Source organism: Eumetopias jubatus, unplaced genomic scaffold, assembly GCF_037043125.1.
Source record: "Eumetopias jubatus isolate StellerSeaLion01/CBP00866 unplaced genomic scaffold, mEumJub1_p1.0 scaffold_4, whole genome shotgun sequence".
Classification (NCBI taxonomy): Eukaryota; Metazoa; Chordata; class Mammalia; order Carnivora; family Otariidae; genus Eumetopias; species Eumetopias jubatus.
Window position 1 is genome coordinate 98174618 of NW_028274810.1, and position 21557 is coordinate 98196174.

General features: G+C 49.4%; 1 protein-coding gene across 3 annotated transcripts in view; it reads right to left on the reverse strand.

The window, feature by feature from the left end:
• The window catches only part of TNFRSF8 (TNF receptor superfamily member 8), a 32645-nt gene extending 20025 nt beyond the window's left edge, over window positions 1–12620 (reverse strand). Inside the window, exons 1-5 of one of the 3 annotated variants that reach the window (XM_088023050.1) lie at window positions 12516–12620; window positions 8949–9042; window positions 8429–8592; window positions 7066–7182; window positions 3906–4055 (exon numbers count right to left, since the gene is read on the reverse strand). In XM_088023050.1, the coding sequence (XP_087879176.1) occupies window positions 3906–4055; window positions 7066–7182; window positions 8429–8592; window positions 8949–9042; window positions 12516–12603 (613 nt within the window). In that variant the 5' untranslated portion in view covers window positions 12604–12620. Of the gene's footprint in view, window positions 1–3905; window positions 4056–7065; window positions 7183–8428; window positions 8629–8948; window positions 9043–12515 lie in introns of all 3 variants that reach the window. The other 2 variants (XM_028108320.2, XM_088023049.1) reach the window with 2 other exon arrangements.
• Window positions 12621–21557: the final 8937 nt, after the last annotated feature.

The window sequence follows — 21557 nt, forward strand, 5'->3', positions numbered from 1 at the left end:
ACAGAACTGCAGTCCTGGGGCGCCCGGGGGGCTCAGTCGGTGAAGCCTCTGCCTTCGGCTCAGGTCATGATCCCGGGGTCCTGGGATCGAGCCCCGCATCGGGCTCCCTGCTCCGCGGGGAGTCTGCTTCTCCCTCTCTCTGTCCCTCCCCCAATCCCCACTCATGCTTTCTTTCACTATCTCTCTTTCTCAAATAAATAAAACCTTAAAAAAACAAAAAGTACTGCTGTCCTTCTCTAAGTGGAGAAGATGGACCCAGTGCTCCTTGGCTGCCTCTCAGCTTCTCCATGTGTACCATACCATCCGTAGCCTTCCGCCTTCCGCCTTCCGCCTTCCGCCTTCCTCCTTCCGCCTTCCTCCTTCCGCCTTCCGCCTTCCTCCTTCCGCCTTCCTCCTTCCGCCTTCCTCCTTCCTCCTTCCGCCTTCCTCCTTCCGCCTTCCTCCTTCCTCCTTCCGCCTTCCTCCTTCCTCCTTCCTCCCTGGTGTAGTGACCCACCCCTTTTCCTCCTCCTTTAAATCTGGAGGTGAGCAGAAGGTGTTGTTTAGCCTCTACTCAGTCTGCCTGTGTTCTCTGGTAAGGGCCCACTGAAAGAGGAAAAAAAAAAAAGAAAAAGAAACTACCCACATTTACTCCCAATTTAGAACTAAAGAGGATATTATTTACCAGACTGAAACATTTCTCTTTAAATCCAAACACCTGATCCTTGGGCCATTTGAAGGAGAATGGTCTTAGCATTCAAGGTCAAATGGATTCTCTTTTAATGCATCCAACAAGTGCTTAAAATCAGATGAAATTTTCATCTTCATATTTGGAGTGTAAGTTTCTTGTCAGCTTTTTATTTTCCCTAGAATTCTCAACTGCCCTTCGTCTTCTTGTTGAGAAAACAATGTGCCTTTACCACATCATCAAGTTTTTCAAACATACTACTCAAGAAGTTTACTGAAATTCTTTCATTCCTGCAGACAAGACAATTCACTGGAGCCCTCCTTCATTTTTCTGTTCTTATCTGGCTCAACCGGTCTGCAATACAGCTGTCATACTGGGACTTCCCTGCACTCCTGCAATAGAATCACTGTTTTCTAGATTCCTGGCTTTTTGTTTTGTTTTGTTTTTAGCCGCTCATTTAGCCAAATAACATCTTCAAGTAACTCTCTAAGACAGGACACATGAGGGAAAATCTTTCTGCCCTTTTATGTCTGAAAAAAAATTTTTTTTTCTGCTTTCAAACTTAACTGTATCTTAACCGAATAGAAAATTCTAGGTTCAGAACTAAGAAGGAGCTGATGTGGTCTGGTAGAGAGTACTCCAGGCTGGAACTCAGGGTCCCTGTGTTCCAGTTCTAGCTCTGGTCCTCTCCATCCATAAAACTAGGTGGGTAAGATCAGATCACGGGTGGTGACAGGCTTTGAATTGGCCCGCAAAGACATTCTGTGTGGCGAGCACAGTGATCTAGTCATCCATCTCCTAGGCATTTACTCATGAGAGACGAAAATATATGTGTACACAGAGTTGTACAAGAATGTTTGTAACTGCTTTATTCATAATTGCTCCAAACTGGAAATAACTCAAATGTCTGTCAACTAGTGAATGGGTAAATAAATACATCTATTGTGTCTGGATACGAGTAATCTTATTCATCCTGTTTGCTCTTGGTAGGTCCATCTGAAGTCTCCTATTTTTCAGGTCAAGCATGCCAGGAAAGTTGGGGCATCACTGTGGGTACAAGGCCCGGAGCACTCAGTGACCAGGTTAAGAGGGCCGTAAGCAATGGGAATGCAGAAGACCCAAGGCTTGGGGTAGGGGTGCACGGAGGGAATTATGGCACTTCTGCTGACATGAGGCCTGGAGTATACCAGAGTCCCGTTGGGAGGGTCACACCAAGGTGGTCACCAGACCCAGGCTGGGGCTGTGAGGTTGCCCAGGGACTGTCTACTCTGGGAGCATGACTGGGGCAGGGCACGACCAAATGTCCCCACCCATATGCTCTGCTGACAGAGGGCGCAGCAAGAAGAAGCAGATGCAGCCAAGAGAAGCCTCCTTCTTCCTGCAATGGCTCCCCAGTGTCCTCTGGCAAAGCTTAACATCGTGTTCACTAGAAGAAATACGTGAAGAGTCCAATACTTTACTGCACAGCAGGTACTGAAGGTGAATTGAGAGTTGAGAGGCAATACTTGGTAACAAGCACACTTTCTAAAAGCCTTTTTTGGTACTCTTCTCTCTTACTGTTTCTTTTTCATGGCATTCTGTTCTCTAAGGATGTAACAACTTGAATTCTTCTGTGGACGCTAATTTAAAATTTTAAACGTCTATTCCTCTTCCTGAAACCATTTCTATTGCTTCATCCACAGTAAGTTTTCTGTTAATGTATCTTGTTATTCTCCATCATGCAGCTGGTTTTCCTTAACAGTCTGAATAGCTTTATTGCTCACTCATATTTACTTAAAAAGGACTCTGCTGAACATTCCAGCAGCTGGGTGTTGGGGGGGGTTCTTCTGCTGTGGCCTTTCCACAGCAGGTCTCTTCCCTGAGGAGGAGGGCCATCTGGGAACTCCGGGCCCACGGTGGGGAGTGGGGGCCGGCAGTCTTCACTTCAGGGTGACTTAGCAGGGGTAGCCTATCAACAGGCTACACTCAGAAACACACAGCCAAAGAGGGCTTTACGCAGGGTGGTAGTACCAGCCCAGAAGGCCTGTTTCCCCAGCTGCTCCTTCAGTGTCTTCAGCCAAAAAGGTGATGATTTTCACCAGAGGGTGAAAACTCAGGCACCATCTGTTCCAACTGCTCAGTGTCCATGGTGTACCACTGTCTCAAGTTTTTAATTTTTATTTTCAAGATGAAGTCGTACCCCACTGCACTGTTCAGTTCTCCACTTCACGCCCATCCTTCATTTTACTTGCCTGCTCTGAGCCCAGGGCCTCCGTGGGGATCTTACAAGCCAGGTACCTCCCACTTTTCCTGCAGCACTCATGGATTGACTTCTGGGGCGAGCTTCCCTCCCCCTCGTTTCGTTTGTCACCACCCTCCCATCTGTTTTCTACCTTCTAGAAATTTGTTGAAATCTCTTGTCTGTTGATTAACCTTTTTTCCACCCCACTGTCAAGAGTTTATATTTTTCCGCACTCTGGCAAATGTCTACCATCTTTTTTTTCTTTGTTTTCGCTTGTTGTTGTTTTTTATTCAAGTAAGCTCTATGCCCAATATGGGGTTCAAACTCACCACCCCAAGATCACGAGTTGCACACTCCACTGACTGAGCCAGCCAGGTGCCCCAAATGCCTACCATCTGGAGTTGGAAATGTCTTCAAAAATTTCATATTGCTCTATCTTGACTCAATGAAACAGCCTTTCAAATAAGTGAAGATTTTACCAGCCCAACGATTTCAGAAGGAAGAATTTTTTAAAAAGCATCAGAATCTCTTACCAAGGGGCGCCTGGGTGGCTCAGGTCACGATCCCAGGGTCCTGGGATTGAGCCCTGCGTCGGGCTCTCTGCTCAGCGGGGAGCCTGCTTCTCCCTCTGCCTCTGCCTGCCACTCTACCTGCTTGTGCTCTCTCTCTCCCTCTCTCTCTCTGTCAAATAAATAAAATCTTAACCAAAAAAAAATCTTACCAAAATGCCAAATCTAGATTTTTTTCAAGGTTTTTGTTTTGTTTTGTTGGTAATCTCAACGTGGGGCTGGAACTCACAATCAAGAGTCACATGCTCTTCTAACTGAGCCAGCCAGGCACCCCCAGATCTAGACTTTATTCCACTTACCAGCTCTAACCTTCTAAACAAAACCGAAGCCCAAACCTGACCTAGTTAACAGCTAGGGTTGAAGGTCATTTGCCCGGTTGGGGGTGGAGAGAAGTTCAGCTGCAGGGGCACAGATTTCAGCCCCTTGGTTGAGGGTACCCACAGCTTACCCTGGGGTTTGGTGACCATCCCTGGTGGGCAGACGGAGTGGGGGATACAGCGGGCACAGGAGTTGGTGGCTGATGTGGCACAGAACATGCCAGATCGACATTCGCAGACTCGAGAGGAGTTCCACGTGCACGGCGCCTTCTCCACCAGGTCTTCAAAGGGACACAGAGAAGGGTCATGAGGAAGGATCTGGGATGGCAAGGGCAGGGGGTCCAGAGACCCCCCCCCAGGAGAGCAGAGAAGCATGTGCCTGGAAGCAAACACTCATGTGACTATTCTGTTGAGCAGATCTTTTGGCATGCTCAAAATAGGCTGAGTGGAAGAAGGTAGGGAAAAAAAAAAAGAATATGGACTATACGATTATGTTCACAGAAAATGCTAGAAAACGCAAAATCTTCCGCAGTGACGGAAAGCAGAATGATGGCCTGGGGATGCAAGCGGGGTGAGCAACGGTGGGAGGGAGGGTAAGGAATATGATGAAACTTTCTGGGGAAATCATTCTCCTTGATTGGCCGGGACGGTTTCACAGCCACACGCTATGTCAAAACGCATCGAATGGCACAACTGGAACACGTGTGTTGAGCTGCGTGTCAATCTTATCGCAATAAAGCTGTTAAAAAGAAAATAATCTAGAGACCAGGGTAAGCGGGCATGGGTAGAGATGAACCCACACTGGCCATGACTTGATCATTCTTTAAAACTGGGTGAAGTCCATCACCATCCCTGACTCCTGAATATGTTTGAAATTTTCAATGATGGGGCGCCTGGGTGGCTCAGTGGGTTAAGTGTCTGCCTTCAGATCAGGTCATGATCTTGGGGTCCTGGGATCGAGCCCCAGGTCAGGCTCCATGCTCAGCAGGGAGTCTGCTTCTCCCTCTCCCTCTGCCCCTCCCCCCCAACTCATGCCCTCTCTCTCAAATAAATGAATAAAATCTTTTAAAAAAACGAAATTTTCAATGATAAGAAGGGTTTTGTTTCCCCAAAATAAAAAAATAAAATGTTAGAGGTTTTGTAAAAGAAAGCATGTGATAATGCATTTACATATGCTTGGGAACACTTTATGTGCTCTAAATGGGTGAAACTAGAATGACTGCATTAGTAGATTAGATAAATGTGACTTGCTCATGAGGACTTTTCTCAATCACTTAAGAGACCTCAAATGATAAAGAACCTCACAGTCTCTTCCTGAAACCTCCAGAGAGAGTGGGCATTGGGGAGGATTTGGGGCATTTGTGTAGATGGCAAGAGTGAGCTCAGAGTGAGAGAGAGGACTTGGGACAGTGACAGCTATTGTCACAATTATAGCTATAAATATCATCGATTGTGTGCTAGGCAGTATTAATATCACTGAGTGGGGGGGGTCCTGGGTGGCTCAGTCAGTTAAGCATCCGACTCTTGGTCATGATCTCGGGGTTGTGAGATCCAGCCCTGCGTGGGGAATCTGTGCTCAGTGGGGAGTCTGCTTCAAACTCCCTCCCTCTCCTTCTCCCTCCCTCACCCCCACGTGCACACTCTCTCTCTCAAAATAAATAAAATCTTTTTTTAAAAAATATCACTGAGTGCAAGCAAGGCAGCAGTAATACCATCGAGTGCCATTCTGCCCAGATTAACGTAGTTTAACCTATTTAATTGCTGCAACGGCTCTCTCAGAGAGTACTATTATTATGCCCATTGCAGATGAGGAAACTGAGGCACAGAGACGTTAAGAAACTTGCTTGTGTTTATAAGCTGCAAACTGGTAGAGCCAAGATTCGAACCCAGGCTCTTGGGTTCCAGAGTCTGTGCTCTTGGCCCCCGTTCCCCACCCCACGGCTTTGCAGGGCTTTCATCCTTAGAGCCGAAGGAATTCTCAGACCCAGAGCCCCCTCTTGTTTCTCTCTCTGTCATGGTGGCTATGACAGATTATATTTTTTCCAAAAACGGCCAGAGCAGTATTTCTGGCCCCGTCTGCTCTTCCAGACCTCTGCCACTTACCCGTCGAGAGGTTTGCTTTCTTCTCCTTCTGTTGACTCTATTGGGATCTGCCAATAGAGTGACGGCCTCAAGAGGTAGAAACTGGCGGAAGTTACGCCATGTGACATCCAAGGAAAGGTCAACAGAAGGGATAGGACTTGTCCCCAACCCTGCCGCATTCTTGGAATCCAGCCACCAGGCCTTGAGGAAGCCCTCAAGTTAGCCACACAGAGGCCAACACAGAGGGCAACTGAGGCCCTAGCCAGCAGTTGGCACCAACCCCAGACCCATGAATGAAAAGGCTTTCAGACGATTCCCGCCTCCAGGCTTCATGAATTCCAGCTGAAATCCCAGACATCGTGGAGCAGAGACCAGCCATCCCCTCGGTGTCCTGTCTGAATTCTGACCCATGGAATTCATGAGTACAATGAGTGCTTTGTTTTTTGCCACCACGTTTTGAGAAAACTTGCTATGTGGCCTTAGTAACTGGAATGGTGTTCTTTCCTCTTTTGGCCTCCCTTGACTTTAGCCAGGGTGTGAAAGAAACCTTGGACAAGGAGACATAATCGCACACACCCCCACCCCTCTGTGAGGGGGCTGGGGCTGCAACCAGCCATGGCAGTTCGGGGCCTGGGCAGCTTCCCCTGCCCTGTGCGGCTCTCATGCTCAACGGCGGGGGGGGGGGGGGGGCCCACAGCTGGTGGTGCTGTGAGGCTGTGCTGAGCTGGTCATATACACGGCAGTCACCCAGTAAGTGCCTGTCCCGAGCATGCTCTAAGGACAGTGGAGTGACTGACCAGAGCCCAGAACCTCCAAGTTTAAACTCTGGCCCTGCTGCTCTTGAGGGCTTGTGGCCTTTGTAAGGCCTCAGTGTTCTCCTCTGTACAATGGGGACAATCATAATCCACACACCAGAAGGTAGCTACCAAAAATAACGAGACAAGCTTGGAACAGGTAGACAATAACAAATGTTCCCTTGCAAGTGTGAGCAAATGCAAGCTCTCTGAGAAGGGGTCACCCCCATCAACACCCCACAATCAAGAGTGGGACTCAGTAAAGGCCAACTGCTCAGAGACACCGGCGAGGTGAGCTAGGCTCCCGAAGGCTGAGCAGTCCCAGAATGAACTCGGGGTCCCCCATCCCCAGATTCTCGGCTAAGACCCCCTGCTCCCAGGAAGGAGCCCCTGGAGGGGACAACAAGGCCCTTACCTCCAGAACAGCTCACACAGGCCTTGCAGCGGCCGTCCCTGTCCAGGTAGTAGTCGGGGTCACACTGCTTCCCGCAGTCCGATGAGCCCTGCGCGCACGGCTGCTGCGAGGTCAGCCCTGGGGAAGGAAGCAGAGAAGCTCCAGGCCGGGCCGCCCTGGCAGAGGCCCCCACCTCTGCACCCGTTCGCCACCTCCGGCTCCATGGCCAGCTCCCAAACTCCACACGTGTCAGATCAATCTTTCAGAGGGAGTCCTGAAGCCCAGAAAGGGAAGGAATGTATCTGGCTATTTCTAAACTGCAATCTTTTTTTTTTTTAGATTTTATTTATTCCTTTTTCAGAGAGAGAGAGACAGCGAGAGAGGGAACACAAGCAGGGGGAGTGGCAGGCAGAGAGAGAAGCAGGCTCCCCACTGAGCAAGGAGCCCAATGAGGGACTCGATCCCAGGACCCTGGGATCATGACCTGAGCTGAAGGCAGATGCTTAACTGACTGAGCCACCCAGGCGCCCATGACTACATTAAAATTTAGAAACATCTCTCTAGGGGCACCTGAGTGGCTCAGTCAGCTGAGTGTCGGACTCCTGATTTCAGCTCAGGTCATGATCTCAGCGTCCTGGGATCAAGCCCCACATCAGGCTCTGAGCTCCACGGGGAGTCTGCTTGAGGATTCTCTCACCCTCCCCTTGCTCACACATGTGCACACATGCACATGCACACGCGCTCTCTCTAATAAATAAATAAATCTTTTCAAAAAATAAAATAAAATAAACCCATCTCTTTAGCAAAGACACCATAAAGAAAATGAGAAGGCAAGCCACCGGGTGGGAGGAGGTCTTCTGCACACCACTGTGGGATGAAGGGCTCAAACCCAGAATTGTAAGCGGTCCTATCAAGAAGTCAACTAAAAAGACAAACCCCAGAGAAATGAAAACATACATTCACACAAAGACCTGCTTTTCATTACAGCCAAAAAGAGGAAACAACCCAAATATCCAAAGACTACTGGATAAACGTGAGCCACCATGGAAGGCTAGTCAGTAAAAAGCAGGAGCGAACTGAGGGCCCCGTCCGTCGCCGTGGGAACCAGGAGGGCATCAGATCAATACCTGCTCCCTGGCAAGCACCTCCGTGTCGCACTTAGGAGGCACTCAAGCTGTCAAACGAATGACTTCTTCCATGATCTACTCTAGCCCTCGACGCCTTCAGCCTCCAGAGACCCGGAGACCCTCTTCTCCCCGGACTGGGAAAGACTCCAGCCGAGGGTGCCCCCACCACCGTCCCCCCGGCCTGGACCACAGGGCTCGCCCGCCAACAACACGCTGTTGTCCTGGGAACCACCCCACAGCTTCTCCGGAGAACTCACCTGGATTGGGACTGGGCTTCCGCACTGAGGAGGGAGAGCTGGGGGCCCTGGTCATTTTGGAATCATTTTCCGGGGTGAGGGAAGCACCCCCTCCAGGAAGTGTGGTCCTGGCCTTGGAGCTTGCTGAGGAAGTCCCCAGGGGCCTGGCCTGGGGGGGCCTGCTGCTGAGAGAGAAGCCAGAAATGGCACTGCCAATTCTCCTGAGGGGGCAAAGGGAGGTCTGTTCTCAAGGGCAACCATTTCCGCAGAGAAGGGGGCCCCCAGACCCTCTGCCTACAGCCTCTGGCAGCCCCGCTGTCAGCTCCTGGGAGCAAGGACTGTGTTTTCTAGGCTCTTCTCTCACGTGCTCAGGGAAGACTGAGCACACGGTGGGGCCTCAAGTGGCCTGTGGGCTTGACAGAGAGGCACCCCAGAATCCTGACACCCTGGGCTGAACCCCACCCACATCACAGCCAGCTGGACTCCGGGCATCCTGTGGGCCAGGACAGCCAAATTCAGCTGGATGGGGAAGGGGAGTCACCTGGCGGGCGCCTGGCAGGCTTCGGGGCTGGTGCTGCAGTCAGGGCTGGTCACTGGGGAGAGTGGCTCACAGATGGTGTCCCTCTCTGCTGTACCTGCGGGGTGGGGGGGACACAGCAATGCAGGAGGGACAGACGCCACAGAGGAGTCAGGAGGTTCACTGAGACACACTGAGGAGACGTCATGGAGGAGCCTGAAGACTCTAGACATAGATCTTTTACCACCACAACCCAGAGTTCGGAATGAGGTGCTTGGAAACGGAGCAGCCATCTGATGTTTGTGCCTGCCCTGTGTCTGGTCCCTGTTGCGGTAAAGCACCCCGATTTCCCCTGGGGAATACTCTCCAATCTCAGTATCTGTGTTCAGGGGCTGAGACTGACTCACATCCCTCCCTTCCAGGAGCAAACACAGAGCAGGTTGGACCCATCAATCCATTTCGTTCCTCTGACCCTGATGAACTGGTTCAGGGATGGGCACATGACTCAAGGCATGCCCGTGAGGTACAACACCAAGGTTTTGGTTTTGGTTCTTGAAACTGTAGGATGGAGGAGCCGTCCTTCCACTGGGACTGGGTGGGAAGCAAGCCGGGAGCTGCTGGGAGGTGTCTTACAGATACCTACACATAGGCGAGAAGAGATGAGAAATAGGAAAAGACAGAGCTCCTGGATCCAGCCGTGCCAGACACTACCCAGAGCGAGCCCCAGACTTTGCAGTTACACGAACCAAAAAATTTTGAGATTTTGTTGCCAGCAACTCAAAGATTCCTGAAGAATACTGGGTGCAAGCAGAGTAAAGAGGAAAACACACAGCACTTTCTATCCAGCGGATCTGAGTTCGCCTGATACTTCTATCATGTCCTCACCGTACCCATCACGCTGTGTGATATATAGTAAATGTCTAATAAATAGCATGTCCTTTTCCCCATCTGGACTCCTGTCCATTGCTTAGAAAGTGTCCCACATGTGGGATGTGGAGGCGGCATGAGCAATGCGGATGTGTCTTGTGTTTCTGAGTGCAGTGGGGTGATGAGGCCTGGCTCAGATATTCCCTGCTCTGTAGTCTGGAGCAATTTACCCATCTCTGGACCTCAATTTCCTCAGCTGTAAAAGATGGCTAATTCAGTCTGCTTGATGGAGTTCTGAGCCCTTCAGGAGAGAACACCTGCTGCTTAGCTATGGGCTGACTCCTAAGCAGAAACGACTTTCCATTTTATGGCTGGAGAGTTGCCCTGTGGGAGCATCCACAGGCGAGTCCAGGAGTTAGCCAGCGGCGCTGTCCCATAGACACATGATGGGAATCACACATGTCATCTGAAATTGCCTAGTAACCACATTTTAAAAAGTAAAAAGAAACACGTGAAGTTAATTTATTTAACCCAATAGATCTAAAATATGTCGGTAGATATCCAATATAAAAAAGAGTTAACGAGCTGTTTTACATTTTTGTCTACTACGTGTTTGAAATCCAGGGAATATTCTACACTGGCAGCGTATCTCAACGCAAGGGGCCACATTTTAAATGCTCTCTGGCTGCATGCGGCCAGCGGGACCGCTAGGGGCAGCACGGGTCCAGGGGCAGCAGAGAGAGGCCTCTGGCGCCATCATGTGGCAGTCGCAGGAACACCACAGAAAGGGCCTCACTGGCTGGAACAACAGACCTCCACTACTTTTCCCGGAGATGCAAGGGTTTCTGAGCTGGAAAGTCCCCCAAGGCCTTCTAGTGACAACTTCACATTTTACCGATGGGAGACTGAAGCCCAGGATGGGGTGGGAACACGCCCCACAGGTGCAAAGCTAACAGTACCCCAGGTGTCTGATGCCCAGCCCAGAGCATTTTCCACTCCACCCCCTGGCCCTGCTTGTGGCCCTAGATGACCAGGAGCCCCATAGGCCTGGTCTTGGCCCTCACAAAGCTACACCCCAGGGAGGGAGGCCAGCACTGATCAAACCAAGAGAGATACAAATGTTCGTATCCATGTTTGCGAAAAACACTGTGTGATAAGAGATCACAATGCAGACGTGACCTGTGACAAGTCGCAGGCGGCCTCTTGAGGAAGTGACGTCTGGACAGAGAGCTCAAGGCTGAGGAGCTGACTGAGTGAACACAAGGGAAGCGTGTCGCAGGCAGAGGGAACCGCATGCACAAAGGCCTGGTAAGAGGGAGAAGCACCACGCACCCATAGAATCGAAAGACAGCAGACCAAGCGAGGCCAGGAAAGGAGGCACCGAGCCCGAGGCTGGAGGAAGGACAACACTGTGCAGGACGGCGTACAGGATCACATCCTGGAGACTGCCTTGGGAAGACGGAGTGGGCGCCCTTTCCCCTAGCCCTCCCACTAAAGACAGCTAAACGCCATGCGCATGTGTCTGAACAGAGAAGATTCTGAACAGTGGAGAGAAGGCCTCGGAACCCAAGGAATGACACCGTGGTGAGTCCCTTGGGTTTTCTCTGTTCTTCTATCCCAGACGTGGAGCCAAATAAGCCAGCAGCCCAGGAAGGCCAAACGGCCCAGACTTTAACAAAGAAGTGCCTCCAAAAACCTGTTCTCTTCTGCCAGAGAATCATGTCATTATCATTAGAGTAATGAGAAGATACTAAAGTGTTTTTTCAGCACGTGCGTGTGTGTGTGTGTGTGTGACAGAGAGAAAGAGAGAGAATCAGATTTGGTTTTGCAAGGGTGGCCCCGCCCATCTGCCATGGGCAAGGAATGACAGCAGGAACTGGGGGTGGGGAATGGAAGAGAGAATCAGGGGAGCAGATGCTATGGGACTGGGAGATGCGCTGGCTGTGGGGCGTGAGGGAAGGAAAGGAAGAAAGGACAGTGGGAGAGAGGGTGGTAAGGATGGGGCTTTGGAAAAGGACCAGGTTAGAAGTGGGAGCGTCATGGGCTAGGTGCTGGCACTTTTCTCCCCAGTGGGCGTGGCTCCCTCTGATTCCATCTTGCCTCTTCCCCAGCCTGTGTGGCTGTGGCACCGCTATGGGGCCATGGTCCGAAGCCCACCCACTCCCCATGCCTCCCTTCTGAAAGGTGCCCTCAATACCACCCACACAGCATCCGTGCCCCTTACCTCCTTTCTGGCCATGAGCCTCCTTGTACTGTCAGAAAATTAGAAGCCCAGAGAGGGTAAGGAATTTGCCTGAGCTCACACAGCAAGTGGGAAAAGAAACCCAAGTGTCTCAGCAACTCTAACTCCCAATGCCTCAATGGTGAGTTGGGGGAAGTGGCCCTAATCCTCTGGGGAACTCCCGGGACAGAGACCTGAGGTTTGCTTCTTGTTTACCAGGCATCAGAGAACTTCTGCCCCGAGCCTCAAACCAATCCAAGACCTCATCCAGGCAGGCCTGTGCCTCCAGCCGTCAGGGTCTCCTGAGCCGGGGACACAAAGTACAGGGAAGGGGGCTCTGCAGTGGCTGGTGCACCTACAGGATCTCAAAAGGAGACAGCAGTCTGTCCAACAGGAAGGAGGAAGTGGGAGGTCGGAGGTCATTTGGAGATCTGGGGCAGTGGCAGGGGAGAGGTGCAGTTGGGCCCAGATCTTGGTGTTGGGCTGAGGGTGGGGATACTTACCCCGGAACCTGACGACCATCCCTGGTGGGCAGACGGAGTGGGGGATACAGCGGGCACAGGTATTGATGACTGGTGTGGCACAGAACATGCCAGGCCGGCACTCGCAGACACGGGAGGAATTCCCTGAGCACGGCATCTTCTCCACAAGATCATCTAAGGGACACAAAGAAGGGTCACGGGGCACAGGGGTAGGATGGGGAAGGGAGCTGGAGAGCCCTCAGAGCCAGTTTGGCACATGACAGAAGATGCCGCCTTGGCCTCCCATCGGGCAGGGAGCTGGCATGCTCAGCCCTTCTTTCCAGAGTGTTCCTGCAATGGGGGCAAGAAGCCAGGCGGGGCCAATGAGGCAGCCTCCACTTCCCTGCCCAGATCCCCGGACGTCAGTACAATCATATTAAAAAGAAATTAATGCCCCCGTTTTAAAATGGGCCAAAAAAAAAAAAAAGAGAGATGAGGAACACTTAAATGCATATTGCTACATGAAAGAAGCCAGTCTGAAAAGCCTACATGCCATGTCATTCCAACTCCGTGACATTCTGGAAAAGACCAAAGTATAGAGACACTAAAAAGATCAGAGGCTGCCAAGGGTTTGGGAGGAGGATCCTAAACCTAATATTCATGTCAGTATTGCTCGTAATAGCCAAAAAGTAGAAACAACCCAAATGTCCATCAACCGATGAACGGATAAGCAAAATGTGGTCTATCCATACAATGCAATATTATTCAGCCACAAAAAGAAACAACCCGTATTACAACATGGATGAAACTTGAAAACACTGCAAAGTGAAAGAAGCCAGTCACTAAAAGCCACGTACTAATGGCTCTGAAAGGTCCAGAGTAGGCAAATCCACACAGATAGACTGTAGAGTAGACTGTAAGGGAGCAGAATGGGAGGAGAACGGGGGGGTAGGGATTTCTTTTGGGGGAGGTGGGAGTTTTCTGAAGTCAGATAGTGGTGGTGGCTGCACATTGTGAATACAATAAGGCCACTGTATTGCACACTTTAAAATGGTGAATCTTAGGGGCGCCTGGGTGGCTCAGTCGTTAAGCATCTGCCTTCGACTCAGGTCATGGTCCCAGGGTCCTGGGATCGAGCCCCACATCAGGCTCCATGCTCAGCGGAAAGCCTGCTTCTCCCTCTCCCACTCCCCCTGCTTGTGTTCCCTCTCTCACTGTCTCTGTGTCAAATAAATAAATTTAAAAAAATAAAATAAAATAAAATGGTGAATTTTAGGGGCATCTGGCTGGCTGAGTCCGTAGAGCTCACCACTCTCGATCTCAGGGTCGTGAGTTCAAACCCCATGTTGGGCGTGGAGCTTACTTGCAAGAATAAATAAGTAATTTAAATTAATTTTTAAAAATAAATAAAATGGTGTATTTATCTCAAGAGAAAAAAAAAATCACCGGTATAAGTAATTGGCAAATGCAAACATTCGTGAAAAGCTACACAAGGCATTCTTGGTCAGCCAGAAATGGTGAAGGCTTCCTGAAACATGGAAGGCGGTTAGGATTGCATGGAAGAAGAAGACCAAAGCCTTCAGCCCAAAATATACTTCAGCCCAAAATATACCCAAGAGGGTTCTTCTGGGAGAGGCTCGGGGGCAGGGGAGGGGGGTTACTCCAGTCTCCCCGTGGGTACAGGGCAGGGGCAGGCCCCAGGGAAGCCGATATGGATTGCAGCAGGAGCACCCAGCTGGGTCAGTCTCCCCACGCTTCTCATCCACTTATGCCACGAATCCAGAAGCCAAGCATCTCCCCTAGGAGACTCTTGGGTGAGGTGAGCGAGACAGTGCCCCAGGGCTGATCCTATGTGGGAGGAAGGGACCCTGCAGACCCAGAAGATCAGCCACTAAAGAACACACTCCCCCACCCCAGTGATCAGATACAATGTGCAGAGGGGTCACCAAACATGAGAGAAAACCAGCACCAAGAAAAAAGAGCTCCAAACTCAAAAAGAACTCTCGAAAGAGCAGATTAAAAAAAAAGCAAAAAAACCCCAAAAACCACAGAACAAGCCGTTAGAATCAGTACAATGAATAGTCTCAGAAACTTGCAGCTATAAAACGGAATCCCCTGGAGCTCAAGGAAGGAGAGAAAGGAAGTCGAAGCCATAAAAAAAGAATCCCTTGGAGCACAATGCCGTATTCACCCGTTCATTTCATGTTGGCACACAGAAAGACTACATTTCCCAGCCTCCCTTGCAGTTGGGTTTGGATCATGTGACAGGATTCTGGCCAATGAGATGTGGACCAAAATGATAGGCATTTCTCCCAGGACTGGCCCCTAAAACCATCTCCTGAGGCTCGCTCATCTCTCTCTTCCTAGCTGTAGTGGCCCAGGAGTAGCCCTTAACTCTCGCCTGCACCGCAGGCGCAGTACTGAGGAGAGAATAAAGTCCTGAGAATTCTAGAAAATCTAAGGGAGAGGCAGACTGAGGGCAAACAACAGACATCCCTGGAAAATTCAAGGAAAAAGCCCTTAGAGTTAGCAGCCCAAACACAGTATCTCAGGCCTGGGCAAAGGTGGGAAAGGCTGCTGGACTTGCTAACTTTCAGGAAGGCAGGCCCAGCGGAAATGAGCAGAGGCCCCGGGAGTGGGGTCCACCTCTTTTCCGGCAGCAGGAGCTCTGGTAATGCCTCTGATGGAAGGGAAGGCAGATCCCCGCCCCAGCAAGGACGACGCCCATCTCTGGCTGCACTCTGCCTCCCACCCAGGCCCTCCGGCTCCTAAAATCAGTTTCAAAAGTAATACTCGGGATTCCTCAAAAAATTAAACAGGATGACCACATGATCCAACAATTCCACTGCTAAGTATATACCCCAAAAGAACTGAAAGCAGGGACCTGAACAGATTATTTGTCGACGTATGTATACAGAAGCACTATTCACAACAGCTAAAAGGTAGAAGCACCACAGTGTTCAGCAACAGGAATGGATAAACAAAATGTGGTTGATCCATCCAACGGTGTATTAGCCTGACGCCCTGCTATAATGTCTTGAAGACATGATGCTCAGGGAAATAAGGCAGTCACAAAAGACAAATATTTTAGGATTCTACTTATATGAACTTCCTAGAGTAGTCAAATTCACAGAGATAGAATGGTCATTGCCAAAGGCTGGGGGCACCGTGCTAGGGAGCTAGTGTTCAATGGCGACAGAGTTATAGCTGGGGCAAATGAACAAGTTCTGGAGCTGGAAAATGGTGAGAGTGTTGCCAAAGATGTGAATGCACTTGATGCCGCTGAACAGTACACTTAAAATGGCTACAGTGATTGGGCGGCGCCTGGGTGGCTCAGTCGGTTAAGCGTCTGCCTTCGGTTTAGGTCATGATCCCGGGGTCCTGGGATGGAGTCCATGTTGGACTCCCTGCTCCACGGGAAGCCTGCTTCTCCCTCTCCCTCTCTCTCTGTTTTATAAATAAATAAAATCTTTTTTTTAAAGATTTTATTTATTTATTTGAGAGAGAGAGAAAGCAGGAGAGGGGGGAAGGTCAGAGGGAGAAGCAGACTCCCGGCTGAGCAGGGAGCCCGATGCGGGACTCGATCCCGGGACTCCAGGATCATGACCTGAGCCGAAGGCAGTCGCTTAACCAACTGAGCCACCCAGGCGCCCAAATAAAATCTTTTATAAAAATGGTTACAATGATCAATTTTATGTTATGTACATTTTACTACAGTATTTTTGAAAAGGAATGCTGAGCCCCCAGCTGAAGCACTGAGCAGAAAAGACAAACCAGAGCCCAGCGAGGTGGGGCGGGTGTAAAGGAGAAGTCACACTGTATCAGGGCAGAAAGAAGGCAGTAAGAGCTGCTGCCCCTGCTAAGCTTAAGCAAAAATAGAGAAGTGCAAACACACTATAGCAGTAAAGAAGGAAGGGAGGGAGAAGGGAAGACAGAAAAAGAAAGAGAAAGATCTAAAAGAGATAGAAATACATTCTGGAAAGATAAAGAAGCCACTCTAAAACAGAAGCAATCCCAAGAGCGCTTCACACTATAAAAGAAGTTAATAAGAATATAAATCCAGTGGGACACCTGGGTGGCTCAGTCGGTTAAGCACCTGCCTTCAGCTCAGGTCGTGATCCAGGGTCCTGGGAATGAGTCCCACATCAGGCTCCTTGCTCAACGGGGAGCCTGCTTCCCCCTCTGCCTGCCACTCCCCCGCTTGTGCTCCTCTCTGACAAATAAATAAATAAATTCTTAAAAAAAAAAAAAAGGTACAGGCACAGGTCAGTGAAATCTAACCAATCAAGCGATAAATCAAAATGAAAAATTCAGGAACAGAGAAGCCGTGTTCAATGTGCTCATAGTGCACAAGGAGTAAGTTTAAATAGCAAAGTAAAGCTAACAGGCCAAGGGACTGAAGGTTACAGAAAAGAATATAAACACCATAGGTAATAACAAAGTAAAAAAAAAATGTAAGTAAGTAATAAAAGTCAGGAAGAGGACAAGGAGGCAGCAAGCTGATTACTTCATTTTTTCATTTCATTTCCTTACTTCATTACTTCATTACAGGAAGCCAATATGCTCTATCCCATCCAAAAACTGAAACGAGCAGAACATGATTTTACCACAAGAGATAGTTATTCCTTTAATGATTTCCAACTGCTTCTCGATTTTCATAGCCTCTTCTTCATTTTAGAGGGTTTTATTTTTAGAAACTGCTCTCTTGTGATTGTTTTATTTTCACTTTAGTTTCTTTCTCCTCTGATACATTTGAATAAAATTAAATGAATCACTTGAATGTCATAAACAGTATGATCCCATCCTCTTAAAAATCCCTTTTCTCGGGGCGCCTGGGTGGCTCAGTCGGTTGAGCAGCGGCCTTCAGTACGGGTCTCAGGTCCTGGGATCGAGGCCCACCTTGGGCTCCCTGCTCAGGGGGAGTCTGCTTCTCCCTCTCCCTCTGCCCCTCCCTCTCGTGTGTGTGTGTGAGCGCTTGTGCTCTCTCTCTCTCTCTCTCAAATAAATAAAATCTTAAAAAAAAAATCCCTCTTCTCTATGTGTGTAGAGTCTGTCTGGCTGCGAACCTTCCCATTCTTCCCTCTATACAGAGATACAGAGAAGTGTCGGTCAGACATCCAACGAGGGGGAAGGGGGCAGAGCTGGCTTCCTTCCTCACACTTCTGTATTGCTTGAATGTTTTATAATGAATGCCTATAACTTTCATTTAATACAATGCAGTCACTAATTTTAAAAACTTAAAGATATACCAAAGAAATGCTAACATAGACAAAGAAGAACGGCAATCTTAACATCAAACAAAAACGGAATTAAGGCAAATACACTGTAAGGAGCAAAGAGGTATAATTCATGCTGATGAAAGGTCCAACACACCAAGAAAACATAGTATTCATGAACATTGTACCTAATAACATAGCTTTGGCACATAGAGAGCAAAAATAAACAGAACACAATGAAAATGTGATGAAAAACAAGCACAGGGGAGATAGATTTTACACATCTATCTCAGACGGCAACCTTTGGGAAGGTGACAAAAATAAGTAAGAATGCAAAAGTAAAGAATGCATATTATTCCGGGGGACTTAGCTGGCTCAGTCGATAGAGCACGTGATTCTTGATCTTGGGGTCATGAGTTCGAGCCCCGTGTTGGGTGTGGAGATTCCTTAATTAAATAAACTTAAAAAGTTATTTTGAAAGAATGTATATTATTTAAATAACACAATTAACAAGCTTGATCTGATAGGTATATAGAGAATTTTGTACCTAACAAACAGAACACACATTTTTCTTCCCCAAACACACTAAACACGGTTTAAAAATATGAACATTAGGGTGCAAGAAATCTTGACAAATTTCCCAACCCCACCCCACAAAACACCCACACAAAACAAAACAAACACCAGAAAGCACCCAAACCACATTCAAGAACTATAATTAGAAATTAACAGTGAAGGTGCTCCGGGAAGCCTCCTCCTGGAAGCACTCGTGGTCTCAGGTAAAGAACACAGCTCTTGGTGTCAGACAGAGAGCTCAAACTCCAGATCTGCCACTTAACCAGACTTTTGTAACTTTGGAAAGGCCCTTGACCTGCCTAAGTCTGGGTTTCCTCACTGCAGAGCAGGGATAAGAAAAGACTTTCCTCCCCCACCCCCGCCTTGGCTGGCTCAGTCTGTAGAGCATGCGACTCTTCATCTCAGGGCCATGGGTTTGAGCCCCAAGTTGGGCAGAGAGATTACTTTAAAAAAAGAAAAAAAAAATCTCCTAGGAGTTTTGTGAAGATTAAACTCCGTAAACGTGAGTTCCTCCCTTGAAGAAACATGTTAAGGAAGTCTCTCTAAAAACGGATGCAAAACATCATGGCTGATATCAATTCACAAATCCAGAGGGGTAAACTGAGGCACCAGGGGGCCAACTCAGAGTCCAGGCACCAAATCCTGATGCTCTCCACCTTTTCTGCCTACCCCTCCTCCCCCAAAGGGCCTCCCCTCCCCCGAAGCTGCCCCTGGAGGGGAGAACAAGGCCCTTACCTCCAGAACAGCTCACACAGGCCTTGCAGCGGCCGTCCCTGTCCAGGTAGTAGTCGGGGTCACACTGCTTCCTGCAGTCATATGACCTCTGCGCGCACGGCTGCTGCGAGGTCAGCCCTGGGGAAGGAAGCAGAGAAGCTCCAGGCCCAGCCGCCCTGGCGAAGACCTCACCTCCCCAGACTGACTCTTGGTGTCAGACACACAGCTCAAACTCCAGATCTGCCACTTACCAGACTTTTGTAACTTTGGAAAGGCCCTTGACCTAAGTCTGGGTTTCCTCACTGCAGAGCAGGGATAAGAAAAGACTTTCCTCCCCACCCCCACCCCACCCCCTCACCCCCCACCCCCGCCTTGGCTGGCTCAGTCTGTAGAGCATGCGACTCTTCATGTCAGGGTCACGGGTTTGAGCCCCAAGTTGGGCAGAGAGATTACTTTAAAAAAAGAAACGTGTCATGGAGGCATCGCCGGGGACAGAGCAGACCTTGCCTACCTAAGGTCAGCGGGCAGGCGGGAGAAGCAGCACAGATTGGGTGGAAGACCTGGGCCTGGGGGTTCCAACTGCGTGGCTTGGGCAAGGTCCATGACTCATGGGCACCGTGACGTTAACACGATCCCCCTGTTCGGGTTGTTGAGCCAGGTAAAGGGATTGTGAAAATAAACAGGTGTGCTTCGCACGAGCGCTGGAGGAGCACCGGCCGCTGTCATTCGGGCAGGAGTCCTGTTTCCCTGCAGGAACTGGGGAGCCCTTAAGGCCCCAGACCCTGAGGAGCCTCAGCCAGCCTGAGACGCACGCAGATCAGCCAGCAGTCCCTGACTCCCACTATACAAGGATGGGAGATGCATGGCGTTGGTACCAAACTGTGGGGCAAAGGCGTAGAGCGCCTTCCCCGGCCCGCCCAGCTCTCGCGCCGGTGGCGGTCCTAGCCGGGGCGCCTACCACGCACTGCTTGAGTCCCGGATGGCCCTGTGAGCCAGATAAGCCAATCAGAATACCTCGGCCTTCAGCCTTCAGGATAAGCACGTGACCCAGATAGGCCAATCAGAATACCTCGTCCTTCGGGATGGGCACGTGACCCAAATAAGCCAATCAGAGCACTTCCTCACCACTACGATCGGTTCAGAGACACATGACCCGTGCCGGCCAATGAGCCCCTTCTCTGAGAGTTTCACAAAATCTACCAGTTAAGGCCACCTGTCTTTGTTATTGGATTCCTGGTGTAAAGGGCTGTTTAAATCCAGGGCTGACAGATTGTGGCAGGGGCAGCGTGGCCACGGCAAGCCTGAGAAGGAGGTGATTCAGACACAAGTAGGGTCCAGGACAGAGAGAAAAGGACCCTGAGGACGTCCAAACTGAATTTATGGGGTCACCGTCTTCTCCGTTATCGAGCCAGTTATTTCTCTACCCTGACTTTGGACATAAATAAGTTAGGCTAAACCACGGGTCCTCAACATTCCTTGTGCCGCCTAGTCATTCTGGGGAAACATGGGACACCACTTGGAATCATGTTTCTAAGTGCATAAAATAAAATACATCCTAGGTTTCCAAGGAACCTAGCTATGTGAGAGCACGGTTATCAAAGCATTAAAATAATAGATAGCAATATATGTGATTCTTTGTAAACTCATTAAATAAAATCTAATGAATATCATAGTTTCAAAGTACCGATGAGCATAAATAGTATTTCGTGATATGCTGAGAATATCTGATTTGTGTTGGAAAAGCTGCAGACACCTACAATATCATTACTGTGCTTTGTTGTCTTAATTCATAATGGAAGGAATTCATACAGGGCATTTTAGTTAGAGGCTGATGAAAAGGAGTGAACTCTTTCAGGTTTAGGACCCCCTGAAATCTACCCACGGAGAAGCTCCTGCTCTAGAAAAACATGTAAGAACCTCCCAGAAATACTAGCTTGATGGCTGGCATCGTCTAGCTCAGAAAATTTTGGTAGCTCCCCAGTGGTCTTTCAGAGAGGTAAATGTGACCGCATTACCCCTCGCCTAAAATTTTCAAAGGCATCTCATGGCTCCCACGATAGAGCCCTAGGTCCTTACCATGGTTAAGGAGGTTCTGCCTACCTACAGCCTCCTTACTGTCTAATCTCAAGCCACACCGGAATCTCCATGTCCCCCAAAGGGGCCATGCTGCTCCCTTCTGGCCCCAGGCCCTTTGCACAAGCTGGCCCTTTGCCAGGAATGCACCTCTCCCCTTTCCCCTAGTAAACTCTTGCTCAGCCTTCGCATCATTGTCAAGGTGTCATTTTGTCAGCAACTTGGTCAGGACCCCTGTTATAAACTGTCAGAGATCATGTACCTCGCCCTCCTATACCTAACTCCGCTGTAATCTATTTAATCTAGCTGTGTAATCACGCTTATTTGTGGGATAAATTGTCTTAGTATCTGAATTCCTCCCATGACTGTCAGCTCCTCAAGGTTGAATCTTTTCCTTTCTGCTCACCAATGATTCCCCTCACACACAGGGCCTGACACATATATCTGATCAATATGTGCTCTGACCACCTAATCAATATGGACCCAGGCCTCCCTCTGGCTCCGA